At 42.2% G+C, this 26,035-nt stretch overlaps 1 protein-coding gene across 2 annotated transcripts in view; it reads left to right on the top strand.

The window, feature by feature from the left end:
- The window catches only part of LOC123828773 (dynamin binding protein), a 98,440-nt gene that overhangs the window by 51,562 nt on the left and 20,843 nt on the right, over positions 1-26,035 (top strand). The window contains exons 1-3 of one of the 2 annotated variants that reach the window (XM_045854072.1): positions 5,076-6,369; positions 23,900-24,093; positions 24,916-25,015. In XM_045854072.1, coding sequence (XP_045710028.1) covers positions 5,211-6,369; positions 23,900-24,093; positions 24,916-25,015 — 1,453 coding nt within the window. In that variant the 5' untranslated portion in view covers positions 5,076-5,210. Of the gene's footprint in view, positions 1-5,075; positions 6,370-23,899; positions 24,094-24,915; positions 25,016-26,035 lie in introns of those variants that run through there. The other variant, XM_045854071.1, reaches the window with a different exon arrangement.

Here is a 26,035-nt window from a genome sequence, read left to right as displayed (position 1 = left end):
TTGCCTAGTGAGGTGGTAGCCATGGTAACGTCACAGTGCCAAGCATTACTGTCTCAGCCTATCCATAGTAATGTTGCTGGCTCAGAAATGTCAGGGGCACACACCTGGGACCTGATGAACTTCCCACAGACACCTCCCCTTTCTAAACCAATGTCATGACCAACTCTGTGGTTCTTTCATTATGATTGCATGATGCTGTTCAGCAATAACGAATGGAAACTTTGAAGGAAAAAGAAGGGTTTATTACAGGCCCTGCAGGGTACGAGGCATGCCAGTGGGCACACAGAGAGGTGGAGGGCAGAGAGACAGAGAGCTGGCCTAGGGTTCTGCCTTTATTGGTGTCAGAGGTGGGAGCCTTAGGCTCACTATTGGTGAATTTAAAACAAGAGTAGGAATGTAAAGTGAAGGGAGGGAAAAAAAGTGGCCCAAAGTATATCAACAAATATCTCTAAAACAAAGGGGTCTCAGTGGGGGAGGTAGCCTGGGCTTTATCTGGTCCCCGTGGCTGGCCATGGGTTTATTCCAGATAGCTGTCTTTGAAGTGGATGCCCCAGCAATCAAAGCTTAAGTCAGGCACTTACAGCACATCATAAAAAGAATAACCCACTGTCAGGGTTTCCACTACATTTCCTCACATGTTTGTGGTGATGCTGGTGTAAAGCGACCTTCTGGGCTGCCAGTCTTGAATAAAAAGCATAGCACATACAATTACAGTAGTGCCATCTAGGTGTGTGAAAGTGCAATCTAGGATGTTTGCCCCGGGACGAAATAGCCCTGTGATATATTTCTCAGAACGTATCCCCATACTTAAGAAGCCCATGGCTGTAAAGTAGCACAGATAAGGTAAGAGAGAGATTTGCAGTTCGCTGGAAAATGGCAAAAAGTCTAGGAATCACAGAGTGTCATTGGTCAGTCTTAGAAAGTGAGGAGGATGGATCATCAGACTGGAGGAAGGACGTGGACGTGTGGGGGAGGAGAAACTTTCCTTACTTTCAAAGTTCTTTTGTCTGGTGTAATAATCAAGTAGACACGAGACAGATTAGCAAGAGAAAATAACCAAATTTAATGCATATATAGTGTGTATGGGAACCCCATGTACGTAAGAGAGTCAGAGACCCCGTTTGCATGGGAGGTCCAGAGACAGAAAGGAAACGTGGGCACAGAAGACATTCCGAGCTAGGAATGAGGTAAGGTGCCTTGGGGGCTTCAAAAGGTCATTAAAGGACATTAGGAAGGGCAGGTGTTTAGTGAATGGAAGTTTGTTCCTCTCTGTAGACTTGTTAAAAGAGGGTATCTCTGATTCTCCTGTCATGGGCAAGGCCCCTCATTCAGGTTCTTCCAGGTAGCCAAGGGAGGGGCAGAAGTGTTTCTCCTGAACCCGCAGCTAAAGTTGCCTTTAGCTCAGAACAATCCACAGGAGCACAGCTTGGGGTGTCTAGCTCTGAACCGCCCCCTCCCCAGGCAATTACAGAGACATTAACAAGAATTTAGGGAATTACTTGTCCTGCTGGTTTTATTGTCTCCTGCCTTTTCTTCCTTAACTTTTCCTTTACCTTCTTTTCTCTCTCCCTCCAAATCCTGCCGCCCCGTCTTCACTTCTGGTATTATCTACAGCAGGGTTTCTATCTACTCTGGGAGTCTCATAGATACTCTTTATCACTGGGCACCCACCCTCTAGTGACAAATCACAAACATCAAGGGCGGAGTGCTGCTTTGGGGCTTTTGAAAGAGGGGAGGAGGTTACTGTGTGTCAGGTGAACGGGAGAGCTGAAGGTCTATAAGGCTGAATTTCACCAGTAATTCTGGTATTGAGAAAAGTAGAAAAGTTATTCTCTTCTCTTGGGCCTCATTTCTTTTCTCACAGATTTATCACTTGAAAAGAGCAACCCAGTCGTAGCTTTTGATTAGTTCTGGGTTGTAGTAATGTGGAGGTAAAGCTGAGGGAGTTTACATCTTTACGCAAACTCTACCTTTAATGCTCTAAAGGCAGTAGGACTTAGAAAAGGAGAAGGGGGGCACGGCACTGTGGCTCAGTGGCTCATTTGGTTGGAATGGTGTCTTATACACCAAAAGGTTGCGGGTTCAATCCCCAATCAGGGCATATACCTGGGTTGCGGGTTTGATCCCTAGCTGGGGGTTGGAGCACATGCTGGAGGCAACCGATTGATGTTTCTAACATCGCTGTTTCTCTTTTTCTCTCTCTCTCCCTCCTGCCCCCTTCCCCCCCATAATCTCTCTCTCACAAATCAATAAATATATCCTTGGGTGAGGATTTGAAAAAAAAAAAAAAGAACAGGATGGCAGGGTGAATCTCATATTATAACCAGGTGTTCATTCTTCACTTATTCAAAGGTCATTTCTTTTTTTTTTTAAAGATTTTATTTTATTTATTTTTGGAGAGAGGGGAAGGGAGGAAGAAAGAGAAGGAGAGAAATATCAATGTGTGGTCGTATCTCACACAACCCCTACTGGGGACCTGGCCCACAATCCAGACATGTGTGCTGACTGGGAATCGAACCAGCGACCTTTTGCTTCACAGTCCGGTGATCAATCCACTGAGTCATGACAGCCAGGGCCAAAGATCATTTCTTCTAGCTGCATGTAACTTCTTCTACTGGATCATTCTATAAGGAGCATCCTTCTTGCCTGTAATTTATCCTCTTTTTCTTTAGTTTCTTCTGATTATTGATTTACTAAGTGTGTTTCTAAGTTGCTAAGGAAACTTTGTTTTCTCTAACAGTTAGGGAAGGATTATTCTCTACTTTTAATCTTTACTCAGAAATAAGTAAGACCACAGAATTTTAGATTTAAAATGGCAGAGAAACCATTAGCTGCCTCGTTTTACACATAAGGAAACTGATAGCCAGAGAAGTTAACTGTGGCTACAAATTGTTTATTGGCAGAAATTAAGCTTACAGTGTCACTCTGTATAACAAATGGTGAAAGCTGTCCTCCAAATGATGTTGCCATCCAGTTGGTTTGGTGAACGAAATAAAAATCCTTATTGGGTTTAGGTTACAGGCAATAGGCAATAGGTTACAGATGTTTGAGTCAGTCGGCCCTGGACAGTCTTTCTGTTACAGTGCAGGTCCAGGTGGTGAGCAACGGAGAGGGGCAGGGGTGTGGCGAGCTTGCCTCAGCAGGTGGCCCACTTCTGAGTTAGACCATGATAGAGTGCATTTGAGAGTGTATTTGTTTACTTGCTTGAGGGAAATTATGGTTTTGAGATAGTTTATTGCTACAAAATCAAACAGATCTGGATTCACATTGTGGCCCTACCTTGTACTAGCTTTTGTGATCTTGGGCAGGTTATTCAAACTCTCCAAGATTCTTCATCTGTGATAAAATAAGGATAATGCAAGACCCTTCTTGCAGGATAGTGAAGAGCAAAGGAAATGTATGTTAACTTCCTAGCCCTCACCCTGGTCTTAGCATGTAACAGGCACTTACAGCATGGAAGCTGTTGCTGCTACTGCTGTTGGTTTGGAAGGTGTAAGGGAACAGGACAAAAGAACAAAAACTGAATGAAAATCAGATCTGACCACCTACAGGTCATTCATTAACTGTTAGTAGAGAATCCAATAGGTGTGCATAATAGCACATTAGGTATTTGAGGAACATGAACCACAAGATTTTTAAAACTGAAGGAATGAGGGACATCGTTGAAACCACTGCCTCATTTTATAGGCGGGCAATTGAGTCCCAGAGAGAATGAGTGGTTTATCCACGAGTGAACATCTAATTACCGACAAAGCACATAACCCTGGTCTCCTCAGGCTTCTTTATATTGACAAATGGGGATTAGGTAAAAGTTCAAGGAATCATTCCTGGACATGATGACCGGATAGCTAAAAGGGTGGTCTTACTAAAGGCTGTGCCTTGCTTGGCATGTTACTCTCCTACTCAGAAACCTTCAATGGCTCTCCATTCATTACCCATTGAATGAAGTAAATGTAATTCATTTACTTCAGGTCCCTTGGGATCCACTCTAACTTACCTTTCCATCCTTACCTCATTTCTTTTCCCACATGTTATATCCTTGAAACTGTTCTCCATGTGTAGGAAGTCTGTGGAAGGCACTGTGCAAAGGCCACCACTTCCGAGAACCCTCCAGTTGCCCCAGGGACTTTGCTTTGTTGCCTTTGCCAGTTGGTGTTTATTATAGTACTTATCACACTCAATCTTACTTTATAGTGTGTCGCTCCTGCAGTGTAAGAGGCAAGGACCAACCCGGTCATCGTTTTCTCTTCTGCAGTGTCTCACACATACTAATTATCTTGCTAATGTTAGTAAAGTTCAAATAGGTATTTTTATACCCCACTTTCCGATTCCTGGCCTCTAGGACCATCCAGGTCCTAAATATGCTGTATGAAGTAGTTGGAAAAGAGATTTAGGCAATGAATGGTCTTGATGCTTCTCTCTGGCGTGACAAGTATCAAGGGAAGTGTGAGCATACATAACTATTCTTCGGGCAGAGAATTCCACGCTATAGAGTTTCACTGGATCCTTCAGTGGGGTGTCCAGCATGTCTGCAGGCAGGAGCTGGAACAACCTGTGACTTGAGTGTACACTAACTGGCAACTTGAACCCTGTACAACAGAGCTCTCAAAGGAGGAAGGGCTCTGCCTCTAGCGAAAGGGAAGGGAGCCCCAGAGTTTCAGGTGTCCGAGGATTAGAAAGCTGAACTGGGAGGACAAAGATTGATAGTCCATTTTGAGCTGCCCATGAAAGCATTTATTTCTACCTCTGGTTGATTACTAAAGGATTAAAGAGGCAGATGAGACTGATAAATGATCTCACCTCGGGCTGTTACAGGGGGCTGTTTCTCTTTCCCACTGCTTTTTCTGCAAAACCTTTAGAGCAGCAGGATGTTTCTACCTTCAGTTCATAAAGCAGCCAAGCCAGTTTGACCAGCCTGAGGGAAACACCAGACAAGGCTGCCTACTCTGATCACATGAACACTAGTTACTAATTATCTCCCGGTCTCTGTGGGGAAAGATATAGGTGTTCAGTGATTGGATCCTGAGGTTGAAATAACTCCACACATATCCGTCCTCCAACCAGAGCAGCAAGAAGGGCGACTCCAACGCTCTGGGAGACATTTTAAGGAGGACAGATACAGCCTTAGGCTAAACTCCCTGGCCACACTTCAGCCCAACCCAGGCCCATGGAAGAGAGAAGTAAAACTTGCATCTTTAAACACACTGAATATGTGTGAAACCCATGAGATTAGAAAAGAAAGAGGAGCTGAGAAAAAGGGGCACTGGGGCCCCAGCTGGGAGTACGAAGACTGCGGGAGTCTGCAGAAAAGGGACCTTGCAGTGCCGGATGGACTTTACGGAGAAGATGACTTGGATTCCAGGTGCCAAGTTGCAAGGCGGAATCGGCCCTACAGAAAAAGGCATTGTGGCTACTGGGATTTTGAGCAGAGTGAGCTAAGCGGTATGGGCTATGAGGACGCGAAGGAAAATGGAAGGGACTGGATGCACCACCCAAGTGGGACTCGAGGCCATGACGGTTATTGGAATTCAGAAAACGTGGATTTGGGGACCTCGAGCCCTAGAACCAAGGATAATTGGCTTACAGGAAGCCCGGGTGTAACCTGGAAAGCTGGAGGGATTGGGGAGACGAACGGCCCCGCAGACTGTGACAATCTGAATGACATTCCTGAGGACCGTACAGAAACTGAACAATGGACTGGCTACAGGGGCTTGGATGACTCTCCAGGGACTTTTGGTCAACCTCAAACGTGGCATAAAGACCACAGGAATTTTAATTATAATCTTGGGGATTATAAAGAAACTAATATGTATTACAATGACCTCAGCAATTTATATCTTATCCCTGGGAATTATACTAACGGCCAGCCTGTGGATTTGAATGGGGTCAATGAAGGTAAGGAATTAGTTGTATACTATGAAGGGGACAGAAATATTTATCAAAATGATAAAATCTATCCCAAAGCAAAGACTCATGCCGTGGAACAGAATAATTTTGAGGCAGAAAATAAAGTCTGTGATACTTTATCTGCAAACTGTGAGCTTGAAGCTCAGAATTATAGGAGGACAGATTCTCTCCATCAGATGAAGAATTTGGAGTATAATGGCATTGACAAACCCGGAGTGACGGCACCTGGGAGAAGAGGGGTCACCCCTGATGTGCCGTGGAATCAGCGGACCATGGGAGACCAAGGAGAAGATCACTGCGGCATTCCTCAGGGCTCCTCATTAGAGAGTAATGCCCGGCGTTCAGAGGGACAGAGAACAGTAAATGGCCCAGAGACTTGGAAAAGGAATAGTTGCTTACGTCGCACAGCACCCAGCACCCTGAGACGCTCAGAATTTGTGCAAAACAGAAAGAGAACTCAAGGTAAGAATGCCATTAGCCAAAACAAAGCAAATCAAAACAACTAAACCCCCAAAACAATGCAGTTACTTTTCTTAGAAGTATAAATCATGAAAACAGATTAAAAGCGTGTTTATACCAGGTACCAGGAACACCTGTATACTTAAGGACCCTGGGCTCCCAGAGTTCTTATTAAGTGAATCTTGAGTGGCAACAACCTTAGAGATTTACTTCCTTTGGGAGGCACTTCGCAGGGCAAAAACATATGTGGTGCTATACACACGTAACATGGCTCTCAGAACCAGACAGTGTTCTCACAGGAGCGTTCCTTCTCCTGTCTTGATTCCATCAGGCACCTCTCATCCCAAGTATCTTCCCATTCTTACTGTACGATTTCTGTTTTATGGGGGATGGCAAATCCATTAACAGGCACCAAGCAAAATTTACTTTTCTGGCATGTTCTTTCTCTGAATCCCTATGCTTCTTTAGACATTGGTGGAAAAGAAGACTTGCTTTTGTTGTTGCTGCTGTTGTTTTAATTGTTGACACTATTACAAATCTCTCCCCTTCCCCCCAACCCCCACCCTTCTCCCCCTTCACCTTGTTTTATGGATTGCTCATTCCTTGACATTCAGGAATATTAAGTGAATGATGAGCACTGGAAACTTTTGTGGAATCCAGAAAATTATATTCTTCTTGGTGCTTTGTACAAGTTAGGTATTCAAATTATTTTCTCTCACTGAGCCTTAACTGTGTTATCTGTAAAATGGGGACATTGAGAGTCTTTCATTATGTAGAGGTTATTTCTCTCTTATCAGTTTGTCTTCTTTCTTCCAGTTCTCTGAAATAAATTATGTTTATTTCATTTATTTGTTTGTTTGTTTTTGCTGTCATTGGTTTTGTAATTACTGGACTCATTGTTAAACCTTTGCTTTTTAAAATAAATGTTACCCTCATGCCAAGCAGACAGACTTTCTGGTTCTGGCCAATTTGGGGTTGTCCAGTTTACGACCAGGGGATAAGGGTTAGGGTCAGAAAGAGTGAACCATCTGAAAAACCCATCTCACACCCTCCTCCTACACAGAAGGTTTCTCGTCTGGGTTTCCTACAGAATGGGCTCACTGGTTAGGCTGGTGATGGGGGTCATGGAAGACGAAAAAGCTAAGTCCTGGTGTGACCTTGGAACTGCCCATGGTTTACCCTATGGTCTTCCAACACAGGCTGGACTGCACTTGCATTTCCAGGGCACCATTGTGGACAAAGCAGGCTCTCTATCTTCATTTATACAGATAAAAATGAAACCCAAACCGGCTTTAGTTGCGAGGCCAGGTATTTAGCAGCTGGCCACTTTTTTTTTCAAGGTACATTTTTGCTCTGAAATGATAGGTATTGGATGATTTCCAAATTGCTTCCAGCTCAGAAAAAGTCTGATTCTGTGATTCCTGGTGTTGGTTTTTGTATTGTTCTGATTCCCTTCCCCCACAGCTGTTTCTTAGATGAACTTTGTGTCCCATCTTTATTTCCTTATTGTATTAAGCCTCCAAACTGTAACCACAGTGTGTTTATTCTATCTGACTTAACAGGAGTCAAGCCCTTCTCTCCAGAGTGTCGCAAGGTGCCCTATGATCTTGCTGAAACCAGCCCAGTTCCACCTATATCACTTCTATTTTACAACTTGCTCTCTACTTGAGGACTTAACTTTTGATAGTATGTTCATATTTAGCTCAATTGACACCCCTTTTTATATCTCTGATACCTTCCTTAACCTGTAAGGAAATCCTGACTTTTACCAGAATCTCTGTGCTCTCTCACGTTCTCTGCTAGCTGTAGCACAGCACATGCACCACTGCTGGTCCTGAACCTTACGCAGTCACAACCCGTCATTACAGAGCGGAAGTAAGTGTTGGAGTTGGTTGTCTGCCTGGTGTTCAGATCTCAGCTCCACCGTGTACTGACAGTGTAACGTTTGACGAACTACCGAACCTCTCCGAGCTTTGTATTCCTTATTTGTAAAGTAAAAAAAAAATACTATCTCATGGTAAAATCATCTGAAACAACAAATCACGTCTGGAACATAGTAGGAGCTCATAAATTATATTTCTTCATCTTTTATGACCCACTTTCCTTTCCACTTACAAGTTGCCCCACCAGTCTGTCCCTGCATGGTCCCCTCCTCAGATCTTCACGGAGCCCCAACTGGCCATCTGCCCTCTGACTCTGTGTTTGCAGGTGTAATTATCCAGGTGGTGTGGCCTGTCCCTTTCTTCTCTCTCATTCTCCCTCTCACTCCATCTGAGAAACAAAGGGCTGTTTTGTGGCTGCCCCCAGCCTGACTCCAGACTAGCAACCAGGTCTGTTCTACCAGAATTTGCCTTTTTCCTCCCGTGTCTCATCAGTTCATTCCCCCTGGGAATCCTTCTTAGACACTGTTAGAACAGATCTGTTGGGGTTTTGCCCTTCGTCCTGGGATGTGACCCCTAGCCCCGGGCAGAGATCCTTACTCCTAGGGGCTGCTCTCCTGGGGTCTCAGTGGAAAGTTGGCAGGGTTTGTTGAATCTCCTAACTTGGAGGGACTCAGATTTCACACTGTCTCCCAGCCCTAACAGTTGTGGATGGCTGCCAGGCCCCTCTGGCCTCCAGCTGTTACTGCTTTCTGCCCAGTTCCCTAAGCCTCATCGCCCTGCATGATTCAAGGATTTAAGGTGAGCTTCTACACACATTTTGAGGCTGTTCTTCCTTTGGCTTCCTCTTTTCCAGGATTTCTCTCAATATCTAGCCACTTTGGAGCTCCAGACTTGAGCCTTTGACTTCTCAGCCCAAGAAGACTGCTGGTGGTTTTCTCTTTATTCCTGATCACGCTAAAAGACGAGGGATTGCCAGTGGTGGGGGAGGAAATCAGAAGAATATGGGTCTCACCTAGTCTGCTTCCCTCGTTTCCAGCCTCCTCCAGTTTCTGCCTGCTTTTGGTTGTTTTCTTTAAATAGTTATTTCTAAAAACACCTTGTTCAGAGTTGCCAATAGAGGTTAGTACAATGTAAGCTACTATTCTCCATGGCCAGACCAAAAGTCGGCACTAAGGTTTCGCACTTGCTAATAACATAAACAGGTATGATGGGAAGGGAACCTGCTGCTTCAAATTCCATGTTAACTGGGTTGAAAGTGATGTTAGGATATCAAAATGAAGAACTCTTACAGACAGAAATGTGAAACTGGAATTCAGATGAGAGTTAAGGCCAGTGATTCAGGGTTGGGCGGCCTCCTCACAGAATCCTTTTGTATTATTGCTAGAAGGACTTTATATATCACCAAGACCAGTGTGTTATGAACAATGGATAACCACCCATGATTGGGTCTCAAAGTCTATTTACGGGGTTATGACTAGCATTTTTGAAAAATAAAATAGAGCTGAATGGAAAATTTGAAGCACATCTCAAGTAGTAAAAGTAAGCATGTAATACTTGTGTGTGTGTGTGTATGTACACATACATACATGTGTTATGTAAATGCATACACAGAGTCACAGTGTAATTTGTGGGTCATGGTAAAAAAAATGTTTGAAAAAAGCACTTAAATCCAACCCATTTACTTTATAAATGAAGAAACAGAGCTCAAGAGAAATTGAAATGTGTGTCCAAGGTAACCAGTCAGTCCTTAGATCAGAAATAGAATCTGTGTCTCTTGATTTAGTACATCCCAGAGCTGAAGCCAGAAGTGCAGCTGTGAGTTCATTCTGCACAGAGCTTGGAAGAGCAGCTCAGTATTGTATAGGGGAACCAGAGGAAGGGGTTCAAGTGGAGGGGATGCAACTGTGTCATGGGCAGCAGAGCTACAGAGAGGGTGTGGACTGAGGAAAGAGCTTTGCATTTGGTAGGTGGGATGAGGAACGAGTAACAGACACACAAAGTATATTACAGGGAGTTCGGAAGGGAAGTGGTGATGACGCGGTAACAGCAATTTCTTCAAAGCTTAGACGGTAATCACAGTGGGGCAGCAGAATCCAAGGAAATCTTCTGCTTTGCTGTTCTCCCAAGATAAGAAAACCCCAAATAGATGGGAAGGCACTTCTGCCAGGGTTACACAAATAGTTCAGAGTTTTTAGACCGATAGTCAAGGTTTCTTCTCTTTGCGGGCATGTGAACGTGGTAGCTCTGTATCTGCTGTGTATATTCAAACTACTGCAATAAAATACCTTCTAGTCAATCCAAGACATTAGCTTTTTATCCTGCGTAATTTCATATGCTGATTACTAGCCATGGGTATAGCAGATGCCACGAGGTCTCTGCCCTGTAGAGACAAGGGGGCATATTCATAGGCTTTAACTGGGCAGTGACAAATGGCCAGCAAAACAACTGTGGAATTTCATCATCATCATCATCATTATCATCATCATCATTGTCATCATTAGTGGTGGTGGTGGTAGTAGTACTGACTTAATTTATATGCTTTACTGTTTTCAGAGCACTTTTTGCAGCTCTTACCTAATTCTGTTCTAATAAATATGAGCCATTCATGTGTTTTTATCTAACAAAGTTATTGAGTGCCACACACTAGGTTACATTCTAGACAAAGATTACCTTACTAGCCTGAGGAGGGATGAGGCCATTGTTCCAGTGCAAGTGGACTGAAACCAGGTATCCTACAGACTAGCTGTTCATTTTCTCTTTCGTGGGCTTTCCCTTGACATTTTTGCTTTTCCCTGAGCTTCTGCTTTCGTTTCCTCTTACTACAGACCACCACTTTCTGTTTACTCATAGTTTCTACTCCCATTTCACTTTAGATTACACATAACCCTAGTTGTCCCATTAATATGTTGGGTGATTCTTGCTGCTTCTGCCTCTCTTCCTATCTGATATGCCTGATAGTTTTTAATTCAAATTCCCAGGGAAGCAAGAATTTCTTACTTAGGCTTCACCATAAGAATTAACCATACATGTCTGGGTTGTGGGCCAGGTCCCCAGTTGGGGGTGAGCGAGAGGCAACCACACATTGATGTTTCTCTCTGTCTCTTTCTCCTTCACTTCCCCTCTCTCTAAAAATAAGTTAATTAATTAAAAATAAAGAATTAACCATTCATTGATAAGGTACACATCCATGGTCAATGGAAGTCGTGAAGTCTGGGATAGGGGTCCTCTAATTCAAATCATAGCTTTAGGGACTACTAACTGATGGTGCCCACTCGGTACGTGGTGGACTCCAGGGTATGTGTGGGGGGGAAGGGGCAGGTGTTCCGACACTTGGCCAGCCCACATCGGCCCCAGCATTTTAAGTGGGTGAAGAAGGTGTCTCTGGTTGTCACAATGGCAGGGTACAGGGGACTACTTGTGTCTAGAAGGCAAGAACCAGGAACACTAAGTGTCGTAGGTGTTTCGGACCATCCCGCACACTGAAGAATTGTCTTGCCCCAAATGCCAGTTGTGTCCTCATGGGGACACTGCAGAAGATGAGTAAGACTTGTGCCTGACTTCAGGAACCCACAGTTTTCAACAGAAATGACATGTAAACCAATAATTAAAATACAATTTTATAAATGCTACAAGGGGAACAGTTAGATAACTTTCCCCAACTTGGCCCTACCACCTGTGTAACCCTGTTTAAATTATTTAACCTCTCTGTTCTGTAGTTTCCACATCAATAAACCAGATAATGTGCCTACATGATAGTATTATTATGAGACTTAAGTGAGTTTATAGGAAAACAAGTACTTGGAATAGTGCGGTAGTCTCACATACAGTGAATGCTAAGTAAACGTGAGCTGCCGTGATGATCGTCATCATCAGCAGACTGGCACTCAGATGCCATGTCCCCTCTGAATTGAGTTCACTAGGTATTTATTAACTCGTACTGTGCGAAGCATGGGGTTTCCTGAAAAGGATACCTGCCCCCCCTCACAGTAGTGTACAGATCAATCGAAGAGACAAAATATAAAAATATGAACAATTAAAGAAAGTACACAAGTCTATAACATAGACAGTAAATGCTATGGGCAATCATATGGGGGAAAGCCTAGTTTTTACCTGAGTTATTGGAAGAGTTTAGGAAGGTGTTTGAACTTAAGCTAAAACTTAAAGGAGTAATGGGGGGTTGATGTAGGCAGAGAGAAGCAGGAGAACAACTTCTTAATTCCTTCATCTTTTCATCCAGCCCTCCACCCTTCCCACCATATGGCAACCATCAAAATGTTCTCCATATCTATGAGTCTGTTTCTGGTTTGTTTGTTCATTTATATTGTTCTTTAGATTCCACGTGTAAGTGAAATCATATGGCATTTGTCTCTCTCTGACTTATTTCACTAGCATAATACCCTCTAGTTCCTTCCATGCTGTCACAAATGGTAAGACTCACTTTTATGGCCAAGCAATGTTCCGCTCTGTGTGTGTGTGTGTGTGTGTGTGTGCGCGCGCGCGCGCGCGCCACTTCTTTATCCATTTGTCTTTTGATTGGAGCATTTGATCTATTTACATTTAAAGTGATCATTGATAGGTATGTAGTTACTGCCATTTTATGAATTGTTTTCTGATTGTTTTTGTGATTCTCTGTTCATTATTATGTTGCTCTCTTCTCTTACATGTTGACACTCTGTTGTGTTGCTTTTGAATTCCTTTCACTTTATTTCTTGTGTATCTCTTGTATATTTTTGGTTTGCGGTTATCATGGGCTCAATATATACCAAGCTATGTTTCTAGCAGTCTGTTTTAAGTTGATGGTCACTCACATTTGAACACGTTGTATAATCACTACCATTTTTACTCTCCCTCTCCATCTTTATGTTTTTGTTATTATTTTTTTTCTTGTATATGTGCATTTGTGTGCATCCCTTAATTTCCTGTTGTAATTACACATAATTATCCTTTTGCCTTTTAACCTTTGTATTAGGTTTAATGTTGGTTGATCTACTGTTTTTATTATGTTTGCCCTTGTCAATGAGAATTTTTTTCTTTGTGATATTTTCTTATTCGTATTTTTATTTCCGCCTTCTCTCCTACCTCTTTTTCTTCTTCTTCAAGGACTCCCTTGGACTCCTTCAGCTTTCTTTTGTCTGGGAACCTTTTTATATCTGTCCTTCAATTCTAAATGATAGATTTGCTGGGTGGAGTAATCTTGGTTGTGAGTCCTTGTTTTTAATCACTTTGAAGTTTCTGGCCTGCAAAGTTCTGTTGAGAAATCAGTCAGACAATAGTCTAATGGGAGCTCCCTTGTAGATAACTGACTGCTCTTCTCTTGCTGCTTTTAAGATTCTCTCTTTGTCTGTAACATTTGACATTTTAATTATGATGTGTCTTGGTATGGGCCTCTTTGGGTTCCTCTTGTTCAGGACTCTCTGCATTTCCTGGGCTTGTATGTCTATTTCCTTTGCCAGATTAGGGAAGTTTTCAGTCATTATTTCTTCAAATAAATTTTTAGTTCCTTGCTCTTCTACTTGAGGTACCCCTATGATGCGACTGTTGTTATGCTTAATGTTGTCCCAGGGGTCCCTTAAACTAACCTCCTTTTTTAAAATTCTTTTTTTTTCTTTTTTCTGTTCTAATTGGGTATTTTCCACTAGCTTTTCTTCGAAATCACTAATGTTATCCTCTGCTTCCTGTAGTCTGATGTTGATTTCATCTAATGTATTCTTTATTTCAGTTATTGTAGTCTTCATTTCTGACAGGTACTTTTTTATGTTTTCTGTCTCCTTTTTAATGTTTCCTGTCTCTCTGTTGTAGTTCTCACTGAGATAATCAGTTTCCCCCCTAACTTCATTGAGCATACTTATAACCAGTGTTTTGAATTCTGCATCTGTTGGTAGCTCTCTCTTTAACATTTATACATATTTGTAATTAAAACTTCAAAGAGGATTGTAATTCAGATCAAGCTGATTTTTTTGGTGCACAGTTATAGAACATATATAAAATTATTTCAGAGCAAATGAAAGTAATAAAAGTAAACCACCTAATAGAAGCTGAAGGAAATCTGGTTTTATAGATTAGGATAGACAAATAGCCAGAGGGCCATGAAGATGAACAAATTTAAAACATCACTGTGGTGTTGTTATTTTTTCAAAAGTATATTTTATTTATTTATTTTTAGACAAAGGGGAAGGGAAGGAGAAAGAGAGGGAAACATCAATGTGTGGTTGCCTCTCACATGCCCCCTACTGGGGACCTGGCCCACAACCCAGGCATGTGCCCTGACTGGGAATCCAACCAGCAGCCTTTTGGTTCACAGACCAGCGCTCAATACACTGAGCCACACCAGCCAAGGCCACTGTGGTGTTGTTATTAAATAGGAAAATATAACCCGGGAAATGGTCATGCTGGTATGGAGGAAGCATATAACCCAGAACAGGACTTGGCATTTCATGGAAAGCGCTGGCTAGGGATGCTCATTTTTAATATGCAGCATTATTAGCTATGTGGTCTCAGGCAAGTCATTTCATTGTTTTGTGCCTGTTTCCTCATTTGTAAAATGAGAATAGTAATAATAGTTTCCCTCAAGAGATTTGTTATATATAGCATCAGGGATATATGTATGTGTTTAGAAAATAAAGCTTTTTATGTAAAGTGTTATTGGTTGATTATAATCAAATTTTGCTTATCAAGCAGTGATGATTTTTTTCTAATTAATTATTTTACAAAGACTGCCTGCCTTCTTGATAACATCCCTTTTGCTGTCTAAAGATGAAATAATAATAACTTCACAGTTCTAAGCACACCAACAGCACACCTCTCCAGGATTTATGTGTATGTGGTAAGTGTTCAAAAATGGTGTTGCAGTTGGTGCTAGTTTTAAACTTGTCGCAGCAGCATAAGAAATTGCAGACTCTTGTGTGCTCCGGGCACTTGACTCTCGTTTGCTCTGCTGACTAGCGCTTGGAAAAGGAAGAGGGACGTGAGAGGCTTTGAGCTAGGCTTCCCTGAGGTGGACACCCTCCCCACAGGGATCAGACTCCAGGCTACGTGCCAAGAGGCAGGGCAGTTCCTGAGCAAAAGCCACAGGGAAAGTTTTTTCAGTTGCTGCTGAGATTCAGGACCTGGTTTGGTGATCCTAGAACAGTCGCTGTGAGCCGTCTGTGAGCCTCAAAGGCAGGCACAGGCGAGCCAGGGACCACAGTGCTGAAAGTCTTACCTTGAGCAAACTTTCTCCGAAGAGAAGCTGTGTAGGTGCTAAGGGAAAAGGGGTGGTGGGGGCTGGGTGGGCTGGCCGGAGTGATGTGGTGAAATGGAAAACCGGGATTTACAATTCCTCCAGTTGGGCCTGGGGAGAGAGCACATTTTCAGATCGCCTTCTCTCAGGGTTCTAGACAGATTGTTCAGCAGGCAGTTGCATTTGGCTTTTCTCATAAGACTAGCAAATTGTCATTTCAACAGCATTTTATTACTCATTTTCTCCAGCACTGTGAAGGGATTAGGTCAGGAAAGAAACCTCAGATTATTAAAAAGTGAAGAAAGAATTTGAAATGGATTACCTAGGTAATTGGAAGCTGTAAGTATCAGAACATTCTCACTTACAGCAAGTGTTCTTTTTTTACTTGAGTATTCTTTGTTATTTCAGCCTTACATGTTCACCATAAAAAAACTAGGATACAGTAAATGAGAAGAAAGGAAAAATATCCAAATTTCTATCATCTTCAAGACTTTTTCATTTTCAGACATTTGCATTGAAAATATTTTCCCTTTTTAACAAAATTGATTTTATTTCATAAACTATTTTGTAATCTGCTTTTCACTTAATAATGGATAATGTTCCCTATTAATAAATGTAAATCTCTATCTCAATGGCTGTAATAATATTCTATTACACAGATATGCCATAATTTATTTAACCAGGCCCCTTTTGTTTAAAATTTAAACAAGAAATTTTGCTTGTTTCTGGTTGAGTTGTTTATAAATGTTTTATACATTGAAGGACATTCCTATATGTATGTCTTTGTGCACCTTTCCAATTATTTACATAGACTGAATTCCTAGAAGTAGACTCCTTGTTTAAAAGGCTTACCTTTATTTTCTAAAAAGTAGAAAAAGTACTAAAGGATTTTTCTTACTGCCCTATCGCTTTGGGCACCAAGTTTCTCAAGGTTACCAAGAAGGAGAAAGGTTTTGTGAAGGGGGCTCTCCTTGTCCCTGAGTAAAAAAGCTCTATCAAAGGACATGATTCTAAAAGAAGGCCTTTCCCTTTATTTCACATCATTTCTGCCATCAGTTATCTAGAAGACTATTAACTACTGTGCATGGTACTTACACAGATTCAATTCTGCTGAGGGATTATTTACATTATACCGAGTGGGGTTTTATAGCTATGATACTATGAACATATGCATATATGTTTAAATACATACTTGTTCCTAGTCTTAATGGTGGGTGAACTGTAACTCTACAGAGGTTAAGGTGTGCTTTGGACTCATACTGTGTTACCATTAGCTACCAGCTGGCCACAATACCCCCCCGGCCCCCTTAAAACTAGTGGAATTCCAGGTTACAACTGCTGGGATTTGCCTGGAGACAGACTTGTTATTGGTCAGCAGCACAGGACTCAAGTCCCGGTCTTCCACTTACCGGTCCAGTCACTGAACTTCTCTTCATCTCTCGTCAGTAAAATGGAGATGTTAGTAGGATTAAGTGGCTAATATCTGTAAAGTGCTTAGAACAGTCCTGACACACCGCCAGTGCCGTGTAAGATTTAAAGCTAAAAGGAGGGAGGGAAGCCACGGCACGGGGGTTTACCATCCAGGCAAGAAAGCTTCACAAGTTAATGCTGCGATTTCAGAAGCAGTGGGAAGGGGCGCTTCACCGCAAGTGGCCCTCTGTCAGACTGCTTAGAATTTCACCAACAGAGGTGTATCTTAGCCTGGCAGTTTGTTTTACATGACTGGCAATACATTAACAGGTTTTTGTGAGGTTAAAGATAATAATTCAGCTCAAGTCCCCTGTGGCCCTTCAGCCCCAAATCCCAGTTCCCTCCCTGAGGCCCTCTCTGATGAGCTGGGTGTGTTCTCCTCCCGGTCCTTTTTCTGTGCACTTACATAGTGTAGGTGTGGGAGGGGGCGGGGGGCAGAAGTGGGTTTGCAGTTATGAGTACCTGAGACACAGAGTTTAGTCTTGTGTTATTATTTGTTAATGATGGTATTACTCATTTGTACTACAACTGTGAACCTACCTTTGCTCACCCCTATATATTCAGTATATGGAAATATGGGGGAGAGGTGGGGGTTGCAGATTTTTTTTTCTCTCTTTTGTTCTCTTTTTCTCTCTCCAAAAATGGCATATTATCCTGCAACTTTCTTTTCTTCCGTTTCTTAATAAAATCTGTGAGCTGTGAGCATGGCTCCCAGCCCCTGTGAATCCTCTGTGCTGTCCCTGCTGCCCTGGGACCAGCCAGCCGAATCTGCATTCCGATGGCTGTAGGGTGAGGCACCTAAAGCAGTGGGTACAGTTCCCTTGGCAGAGCCAGGGCCAGGCCTGGCCTGGGGCGGGAGGCAGAGAGGTACTAGTGCAGACAAAGTAGACGTGTGCTGCCCGCTGTCCAGCTCTGCCTCTCTGGTATCATAAGAGATGAATGAACCTTTAGAATTTCCCCTAAAAAGCACCCCAAAAAGCAACATTTAGCAGGGTTTGGAAAAGTAAGAGATAAGACTTGTGGATTAAAAACTCCTGAAGGGGAATTGTGACTGCTGAGGACGAGGAAAGGAGAGCTAATAGGGCAAAGGTGTTGAGCCCGAGCAAAAAGCAGGGCCCCTCTTCTGCATCTCAGTCCAGTTAGCAGAGGAGTCCAGCTCCATCCTTTAGAGTCTGCCCTGCCCTGATAGCCTGGGGGACTCAGGGCGATTCATATGTAAATATGGGAAAGCCTAGGGGAATTTTAGGGTCTGGGAGGGCATTCCTGAGCTCTGGGAAGATTCTACTCTGCTTGCTAACTTTTCAATGCACTGTACCACTGAACACTGCGCTAGAGTTTGGCACTGTAGGTGCCTCCCGGGGCTGCTGGAGTCTACCCAAAAGCAGGTAGGACTCCTTTTTGCTCAAGTGCAGTGTGGGACCACGCTGGGAATTCCAAGATTTTCCTTATCAAAGACAGAGCCAACTTTCAGAGCAAGGGGAGAAGTGAGTGGCTTTTCTGTTTAACTCTACTTTAAAGTGTGGTTGTGAGGGCTGTGGGAAGCTGAGGGGTGACCGGATTCCTTCCTTAGCACACCGAGGCATGAGCCTGGTGAGAAAGGACTAACCTGGGAAGGCGGGAGCGTCTTGAGAAGGAGTGGAGTTGGACTGGGGGTGGGTGGAGAAGGAGCTGGAACGGGGAACAAAAAGGAAAAAAACCCCACCAAGAATTGTTTTATCACCACAAGTAAATTTGTGCCATCAGCCCCAGCCCCCCAACACCTGCAGGGCCCCCCTGAGAAGAAAGCGGTTCTGACTGCTCTACACGTTTTATTGATAGGCTGGTGCTGGGCCACAGCTTCCTCCTGTGCTTCCTCCTCCCCAGGTTTTATTGTTCTTAAAGAGAAGTGCAATTTTATGGCATCTGAACAGAGCATTTCTACGTGGCGCATTTTACCCTAACCTGGTGCAGATGGCATTTTCTGCCCCATCAAGGGAAATGGACTAAGTTGGCACTGAGTTATTACCTTATTCGGTTCCCTCAACAATTCTACAAGACTGATATTATTACTTCATTTTACAGATGAGAAAACTGGCCCAGAGGTAAAAATGGTCTTTCTTGGGAGCTTCCCAGCTAAAGAGTGGGGAAGTGTAAGATTCAAAGCTGCTTATCTCCCCTGCAGCTGGCTGAGGGTAGAGGCTGCCTCCTCGCACTTGGTCGTCCCAGATACTAAAATTTTAGATCAAGCTTTTTTCTTAGAATGTATTTGGAATAATGGAAAAAACAGTCTTATATTTGGAGTCTTTTCAAGTCAGATATTTCTAGTTTGACTTAATCTCGAAGTATTAATTAACACATGCGTGGGGCCTGCAGGTCACCTGCATTTCCAGAAACACCTAGGATTTTGTTAAAACTGCAGATATCCGGGCCCCACTCAGATCTGCTGACTCAGACTCTCAGGGCTGGTGCCCGGGAAACTGCGGTTTCACAAAAGCATCCCACTGCGGGTTTTACCATGCTAACGTGTGTTTGGTTTTGTTTTTTAAAGTCTATACAAGAGTTTATAAATTCATCTGCAAAATAAAAAGGGCATGCTGGTAGTTTAAAAGAATTGTTAACATATTTTTTCTTTTAATACAAATAAAAATCTGATTTGGTCTCTTAATGTAAGTTGCTGGCTTCTGACTGGTAAGTACTTGCTGGTGTTTTATGCTTTCAACCAGTATACTTAATAGAACTTTGATTTCTGGGAGATAATAGTTTCCAGGGAATTTTTTTTTCAATGGCTTAAAAAGACAAAAGTTTGTTTCTCTCTCATGTAATAGTCCAAGGAGAGTGCTCCAGGCCACTTAGGCACCCAGGCTCCTTCTGCCCTGTTTTTCTGCCATCCCCTGTGGTGTTTCCTCATCGGCATGGTTGAAGCTGGGTTGCAGGCAATTCCAGCTCTAGGGAAAGGGAAAGACCTTGGAGGAGCAGGTATGTAGTTTCTAGGGAATTTTTAAAATTCAAAGCAAATAAGCCCTTGACTTTTTTCTAGTTGAGATACCAGGATAGGGAGGGAAAATGGTACATGCTTAACTACATAGGATTTGGATTTAAATATTGTTAGCTTCAAATTCCAGACTGCCATTTTACTGACTGCATACCTGGGGTGAGGTGGTCAGTCTCTCAAAGCCTAGATTTGCTTATCTGTTCAATGGGAATGGTAATTCTACTTCAGAGTTCCGGTGTGACTATGGAGTGAGTTCAGGGAGGAGATATGTAAAGTGCATGGCACCTGGTCTCCCTTTGCAGAGCTTTTCAGTCCTGTGTTAAAAATGAGTTTCTTTTACAGATGCTGAACCACTATGTCATACACCTGAAACTAACACAATTTTTATGTCACTTATACCTCAGAAAAATAAAATAAATTTTAAAAAATGATTTCTTCTCAACTTGCCACTTAGGAAATCATATTTGGGACTGAGAATCTATTGCTTTGAAATTGCAAAGCAAATTTAAAGCAAGCTTATTGAAAATAAATTTTCATACACTAACAATTAATTTAGAATTATAATTTAGCGCTCTGATGAAATAAGAGTTATGTTTGAAATTTTGTCATTCTTTCTACCAAAAATAAGTTCAAGAAAGGTATTTTTCTTTATATCTCTTTAAGCCTCATTTTGAGTAATGGCAGATTTACAGAAAATTGCAGTAGTACAAAGAACCTCCTTTATTCAAATCTACCAGTGTTTACCACTTGCCGTGTTTTTGTTTTCATTCTCTCTCCTCATGTGTACACGCAGTTGTTTTCATCTCTGAACTGTTTGAGAGTAGGTTACATATATCATGCCTCTTACTAAGGTACAGTGTATATTTTGTACGAAAATGGATATTCTCATACATGACCACATAGATTTGCTGTTTGGGGACATTTTTATTGATTTAATCATTAATATGATCTAAGAGTTTATGTCATAGTTTCATCGGTTGCCCTAGTAGCATCCTTTGTAACAGTTTTCCGCCCTGATCAGGATCCAGCTCAGAATCACACTCAGAATCACACCTTGCATCGGTTTGTCGTCCCTTCCGTTGTCTCTGTTGGGAACTACCCCTCAGGCTTTCTCTCTTCCGTGATGTGATATTTTGAAGAATGCAGATCCTCTATTTGGGTCTGTCTGGTGTTTCCTCAAGGGTCCATTCAGATTATGCATTTTTGCCTGGGCTACTTCATCGGGGACATTGTGTTTGTTTCCACATGTCACGTGGAAACACATGATGGCTCTTGGTCCCTTATTGGTGATTTGAATTTTGATTACTCAGCTATGGTAGTATCCATTTCTCTACCACATAGCTACTACTTTCACTTTTGTGATTAATAAGTAATTTGTGATAATTAACTGAAACTATACAAATACTCTGATCACCATCAAACCCGACTGGCAGCACTGGAATCACTCTGACGACTTGTGCCTGAACCAGAGTTTATTCTGGTGGTTACAAAATGATGGGTTTTTTTAACTCCATTATTTTTCTATGTTTATTTTACCACAAGAGCGTTCTCTCCTCTCTCATTTATTTATGTACTTACCTATTACCAATATGAGCTCATGGATTCTTATTTTATTCACTGGAACAATCCAGTGCTTATTTCTTTCTTTATTTCGATACCTAAATTGTACCAGATTTGGCCAGTGGGATCCCCTCGTTTTGCTGAGCACTTTCTTACTTTCTGCCAGGAGACATCTCAGGCTCATTTACACCTTCCCCACCCAGCCCTGGAACTAGTCATTTCTCCGTAGAACTCTGGTGCTTTTTAGTGGAGAATGGTTTTTAGGAATCAGAATCTGGATTGCACTTTTTAAACATAGGTGTTCTTAAATTCTTAGAGAAGGGGCAGTGGGGAAGCAGATTTTTGGCAACTAAAATCTGCTGGGAAAGCCTAGTTTTTGAAAGTAGTTTGAATACTTGTATTTTTGCATCTTCGGGCTGGAGAAAAAATTCTTGTAACTATACTGAGACTTACTAATATTTTTACTTACCAAATCTGGAGTGAGGTGGTTCTTAAGGAATTTGAAATAAACAGAGATTGCTTCACTGTTGAAATTTTTTCAGTTGTTTATTTGAGTATTTAATGTTCATTTTAATGAACAAATGCCATCCCATCTATATAAATAACTCTTATCATATGTATCTAAGTAACGGGTAAGTAAAAAGCTAATACCAAGATGACTTACTTGTTTTCATTTTTAGGTCATGCAGTGTGGTTCTGCAGAGGATTTTTTCATTGGAAATACCATTAAGGAACTTAATGTTTATAGTCCATTTGTATCTTCTAGGACATTTGAAGTAACAAAACCTGCTCGTGAGGCTTTACTAATGTTTTGATAGGGAGAATCTAAATAATTTTTGTATATTTTATTTTGTATTGGTGTTAATTCACCATCACATGACTGGAAAACAGTGGGTTCTGCAGTCACCCCAGATCTCAGATGGATAATTTATACCTAATGCTTGTCTTGCACTTATTTGGTATTATTATGTTCCCCATAGTATTCTTTTTAATGTGCTATATCAGCAATTTTCAACTGGTGTGCCGCAAAAATTTTTAAAGTGGTCAGGGTGCTGACTTCTTTTTCCTTAGCATGCCAGATAAAAAAGTGATAACAGCCATCCTGGCTGGTGTAGCTCAGTGGATTGAGCGCAGGCTGTGAACCAAAGTGTTGCAGGTTCGATTCCGTCAGGGCACATACCTGGGTTGCAGGCCACGGCCCCCAGCAACCGCACATTGATGTTTCTCTCTCTATCTCCCTCCCTTCCCTCTCTAAAAATAAATAAATAAAATCTTTAAAAAAAATCCTTAAAAAAAAGTGATAACAGCCAATGCAACAATAGCCATCTGGTGTGAATGAATGAAAATTATACTTACTTTTTTTTTTTTATTTTATTTTAATCATTGTTCAAGTACAGTTTTCTCCCACTTACTCCCATTCCAGCCCACCCACCCAACCCTCCCCTCTTTCCCCCCATCACCCCCCACCCCTAGTTTTTGTCCATGTGTCCTCCAAATTTGTTCCTGTAAACCCTACCCATTCCCCCCTGAAATTCCCTCTTCTCTCCCCTCTGGTCACTGTCAGTCTGTCCCCTATTTCAGTGTCTTTGGTTATATTTTACTTGTTTCTTTGTTTTGTTGTTTAGGTTCCTGTTAAAAGTGATATCATGTGGTATTTCTCTTTCACTGCCTGGCTTGTTTCGCTTAGCATAAACTTTTTTTTGTTAGATTGTAAAAAATATATTTTTTTGGTGTACAACAGAATTTTGCTAATTAGTTTCTATTACTAATAGAAACTAATAATGAAATGCCATGAGATGAAAAAGGGTGAAAATTGCTGTGCTGTATCAATGTGTTTTTAAAAAGATTTTATTTATGTATTTTTTTAGAGAGAGGGGAGGGGAAGGAGAAAGAGACAGAGAGAAACATCGGTGTGTGGTTGCCTCTCATGTGCCACCTACTGGGGACCTGGCCCACAATCCAGGCATGTGCCCTGACTGGGAATTGAACCGGTGACCCTTTGGTTCTCAGGCACGCATATATCTGTTTTTAATTGACAGCTTTGTATTTTTACTGTTGAGATCATGGAATGGATTTTATACCTAATTAAATGAAAGCAATTCTTGATGGGAACAGCAGCTTTTTCGACCTCTTTGCTAAGGAAGTTGGGGACACTGATTTGTCCTCATAAAATGGGCCAGCTACTCTTTTTTTTTAGGACAAATTCTAAAAATGGTATCACACAGATGGGAGAGGTTCTTTCTGCAGTGATGGCCTTCTAAGCTCTTCATCAGTTCATGCGTAGAACTGGCCTGTGGGATCAGATTTCCTGATAGTTGACAACTGTGAGGCCTTTGGTCCTCAAGGACTGTGTTCCTTTCACATCAAACTGGTGAAGAGTCCTGCTGTAGCACACAGAGAGATACTGACCAGTTTTCTTTTCCCTTCTAGAAATGACGCTCCTCTCCTCTCAGTCTTCCTCACCAGTGGCCTCTTCTGGGTCTGTGTCCACGGAAAACCCAGAGCAGAGGATGCTGGAGAAGAGAGCCAAGGTGGTAGAAGAACTTCATCAGACGGAACGAGACTACATTCGGGACCTGGAGATGTGTATTGAGCGGATCATGGTACCCCTGCAGCAGGCACAGGTGGGAACTGTGGGAGCAAGTTAGCTCTACTTTGAGCACGGATCTCCAAGCCTCAAGTATCAGGACACGGGAGCTTTCACCACACGGATTTATTGTGTTTGAAGTAAAGGCTGTGGTTGCTGCTCTTAATTCAAGGGTCTCAACATATGTGTGTTAACTTAAGCCATTGGCATCCTGTCACTTCTCAAGTCCACTGTTAATTTACCGGACTTCGGACTTACTGCCGTAACACTCAGCACGTTTTGGCTCCTGAAAACAGTGCTAGGGAGTCTGGATTGTCACTTCACTGGAAAGGCTGTGTGATAACATAACAAAGGCTGGGGGTGACGGGTTGCTGGCTCTAGCACCTGATTGTATAAGGTTTAGTTAGAAAACTCTTATGTGCATATGTTAGGTATTTTCTAGATGCTGGAGTTGGAAAAAGAGGTTAACAGTTCTTGGGGATCTGCAGTCCTCACTGCCTGTTACTTGACCACCTGGATGGGGGTGGGTTCTTATCTGGACAGTCACTTCTGAAAACTTCTATAGGAAGTGGGTGGTGCCATCAGACTCTGGGTGCTGGGTGAGAATATGTATCCCAGTATAATTACAGACCAAATCGTTTTCACCGTCATTTTACTAAGGTCATGGGGACAATAGTTAGATCAAGGACAAAGGTGACACTAAAGCTGATGGTGGATGTTTCTATTCTGGAAACTTCGTGAGAGCGAGTGAAGATGACCTTGAATGGCTTGATCATCCCCTAAGAGGTGTTTCTAATATGAATGATAACGCTATTGATTTCACTTTCATGCATCTTTACATTTTGTTTCTCTCTCTCAGATACCAAACATTGATTTTGAGGGACTTTTTGGAAACATGCAGATGGTGATAAAGGTCTCAAAGCAATTACTGGCAGATCTGGAAATCAGCGATGCTGTAGGTATGCGCTCCTGCTGTTGTTTCAGACGCAGCTTTTTAACTTCATAGATAGGATGCAGGAGCAGGGCCTTGCTGGTACTGAGTAGTTCTACTAAGAAATGAAGTTTTAGTTACTTAGTTTAGAGGTTATTTGTGCATCAGCTTCTCTTTACAGCTGCCTTTGAGGTGATATTGGGTGTTCACAGTAGAAGAAATTTTAGCTATCAGTGTGGTGTTTTCCAGACTGACGGTGCAGCCCGATCAGGGGTCGCACCCAGGATATGTGTATTTTAATAAGATAGAAAATATCAGAATGTACTGTAAATAATAAAAATAACTACAGTTTCTTGAAACTCATTTCAGTTCCTACATACATGTGTAGTGAGTCATGATGTAAAATGTGTTTATTCATGTGGGTCATTGTCAAAAATGTTTTGAAAAACAATTATCTGTTTCTTTTAAACAAGGGAACTATATTAGTTATCTATTTCTAGGTAACAAGTTATATCTAAACTTAGCAACTTCGAACAGGAAACATGCACTATGTCGGAGTTTCTCTGTGTTGGGAATCCAGGAGTAGCTTAGCGGGTGGTGCTGGCTCAGGGTCTTTCATGAGCTTGGGGTCAAGAGTCAGGCTGCTGGCCTGGGCTACTGCCATCATCGTCTGGGGCTTGAGCATCCCCTTTCAAGGAAGCTCACTGCGCTCCCCAGGCCTCCGCTCCTCTCCATGGCTGTCCTCCCAACATGTCAGCTGGCTTTCCCCAAAGTGAGTGATCTGAGAAAGACAGAAAGCTCAAGATGGGAGCCACAGTGTCTTTCTAAGTCTGACCTTGGATATGACATACCATCACTTCTGCCACATTCCATTGGTCACAGAGCAGCCCTGGTACAATGTGGGAGGGAGCATCCTACCATTTTGCTGTTTTATTGGAATCATAGTCACACTATGCTACTACAGTTCTTGCTGTCCCACTAAGCATCCATCAGGAATAAAAGTGACCCTGTGTTATTTGAGTGAGCACGCCTTTTCCAGAGTTTCCCA

This window comes from Phyllostomus hastatus, unplaced genomic scaffold (assembly GCF_019186645.2).
Source record: "Phyllostomus hastatus isolate PE091 unplaced genomic scaffold, TTU_PhHast_1.1 phas_scaffold_1066, whole genome shotgun sequence".
NCBI classification, from domain to species: Eukaryota; Metazoa; Chordata; class Mammalia; order Chiroptera; family Phyllostomidae; genus Phyllostomus; species Phyllostomus hastatus.
This window is presented reverse-complemented; position numbering and strand designations above follow the sequence as displayed.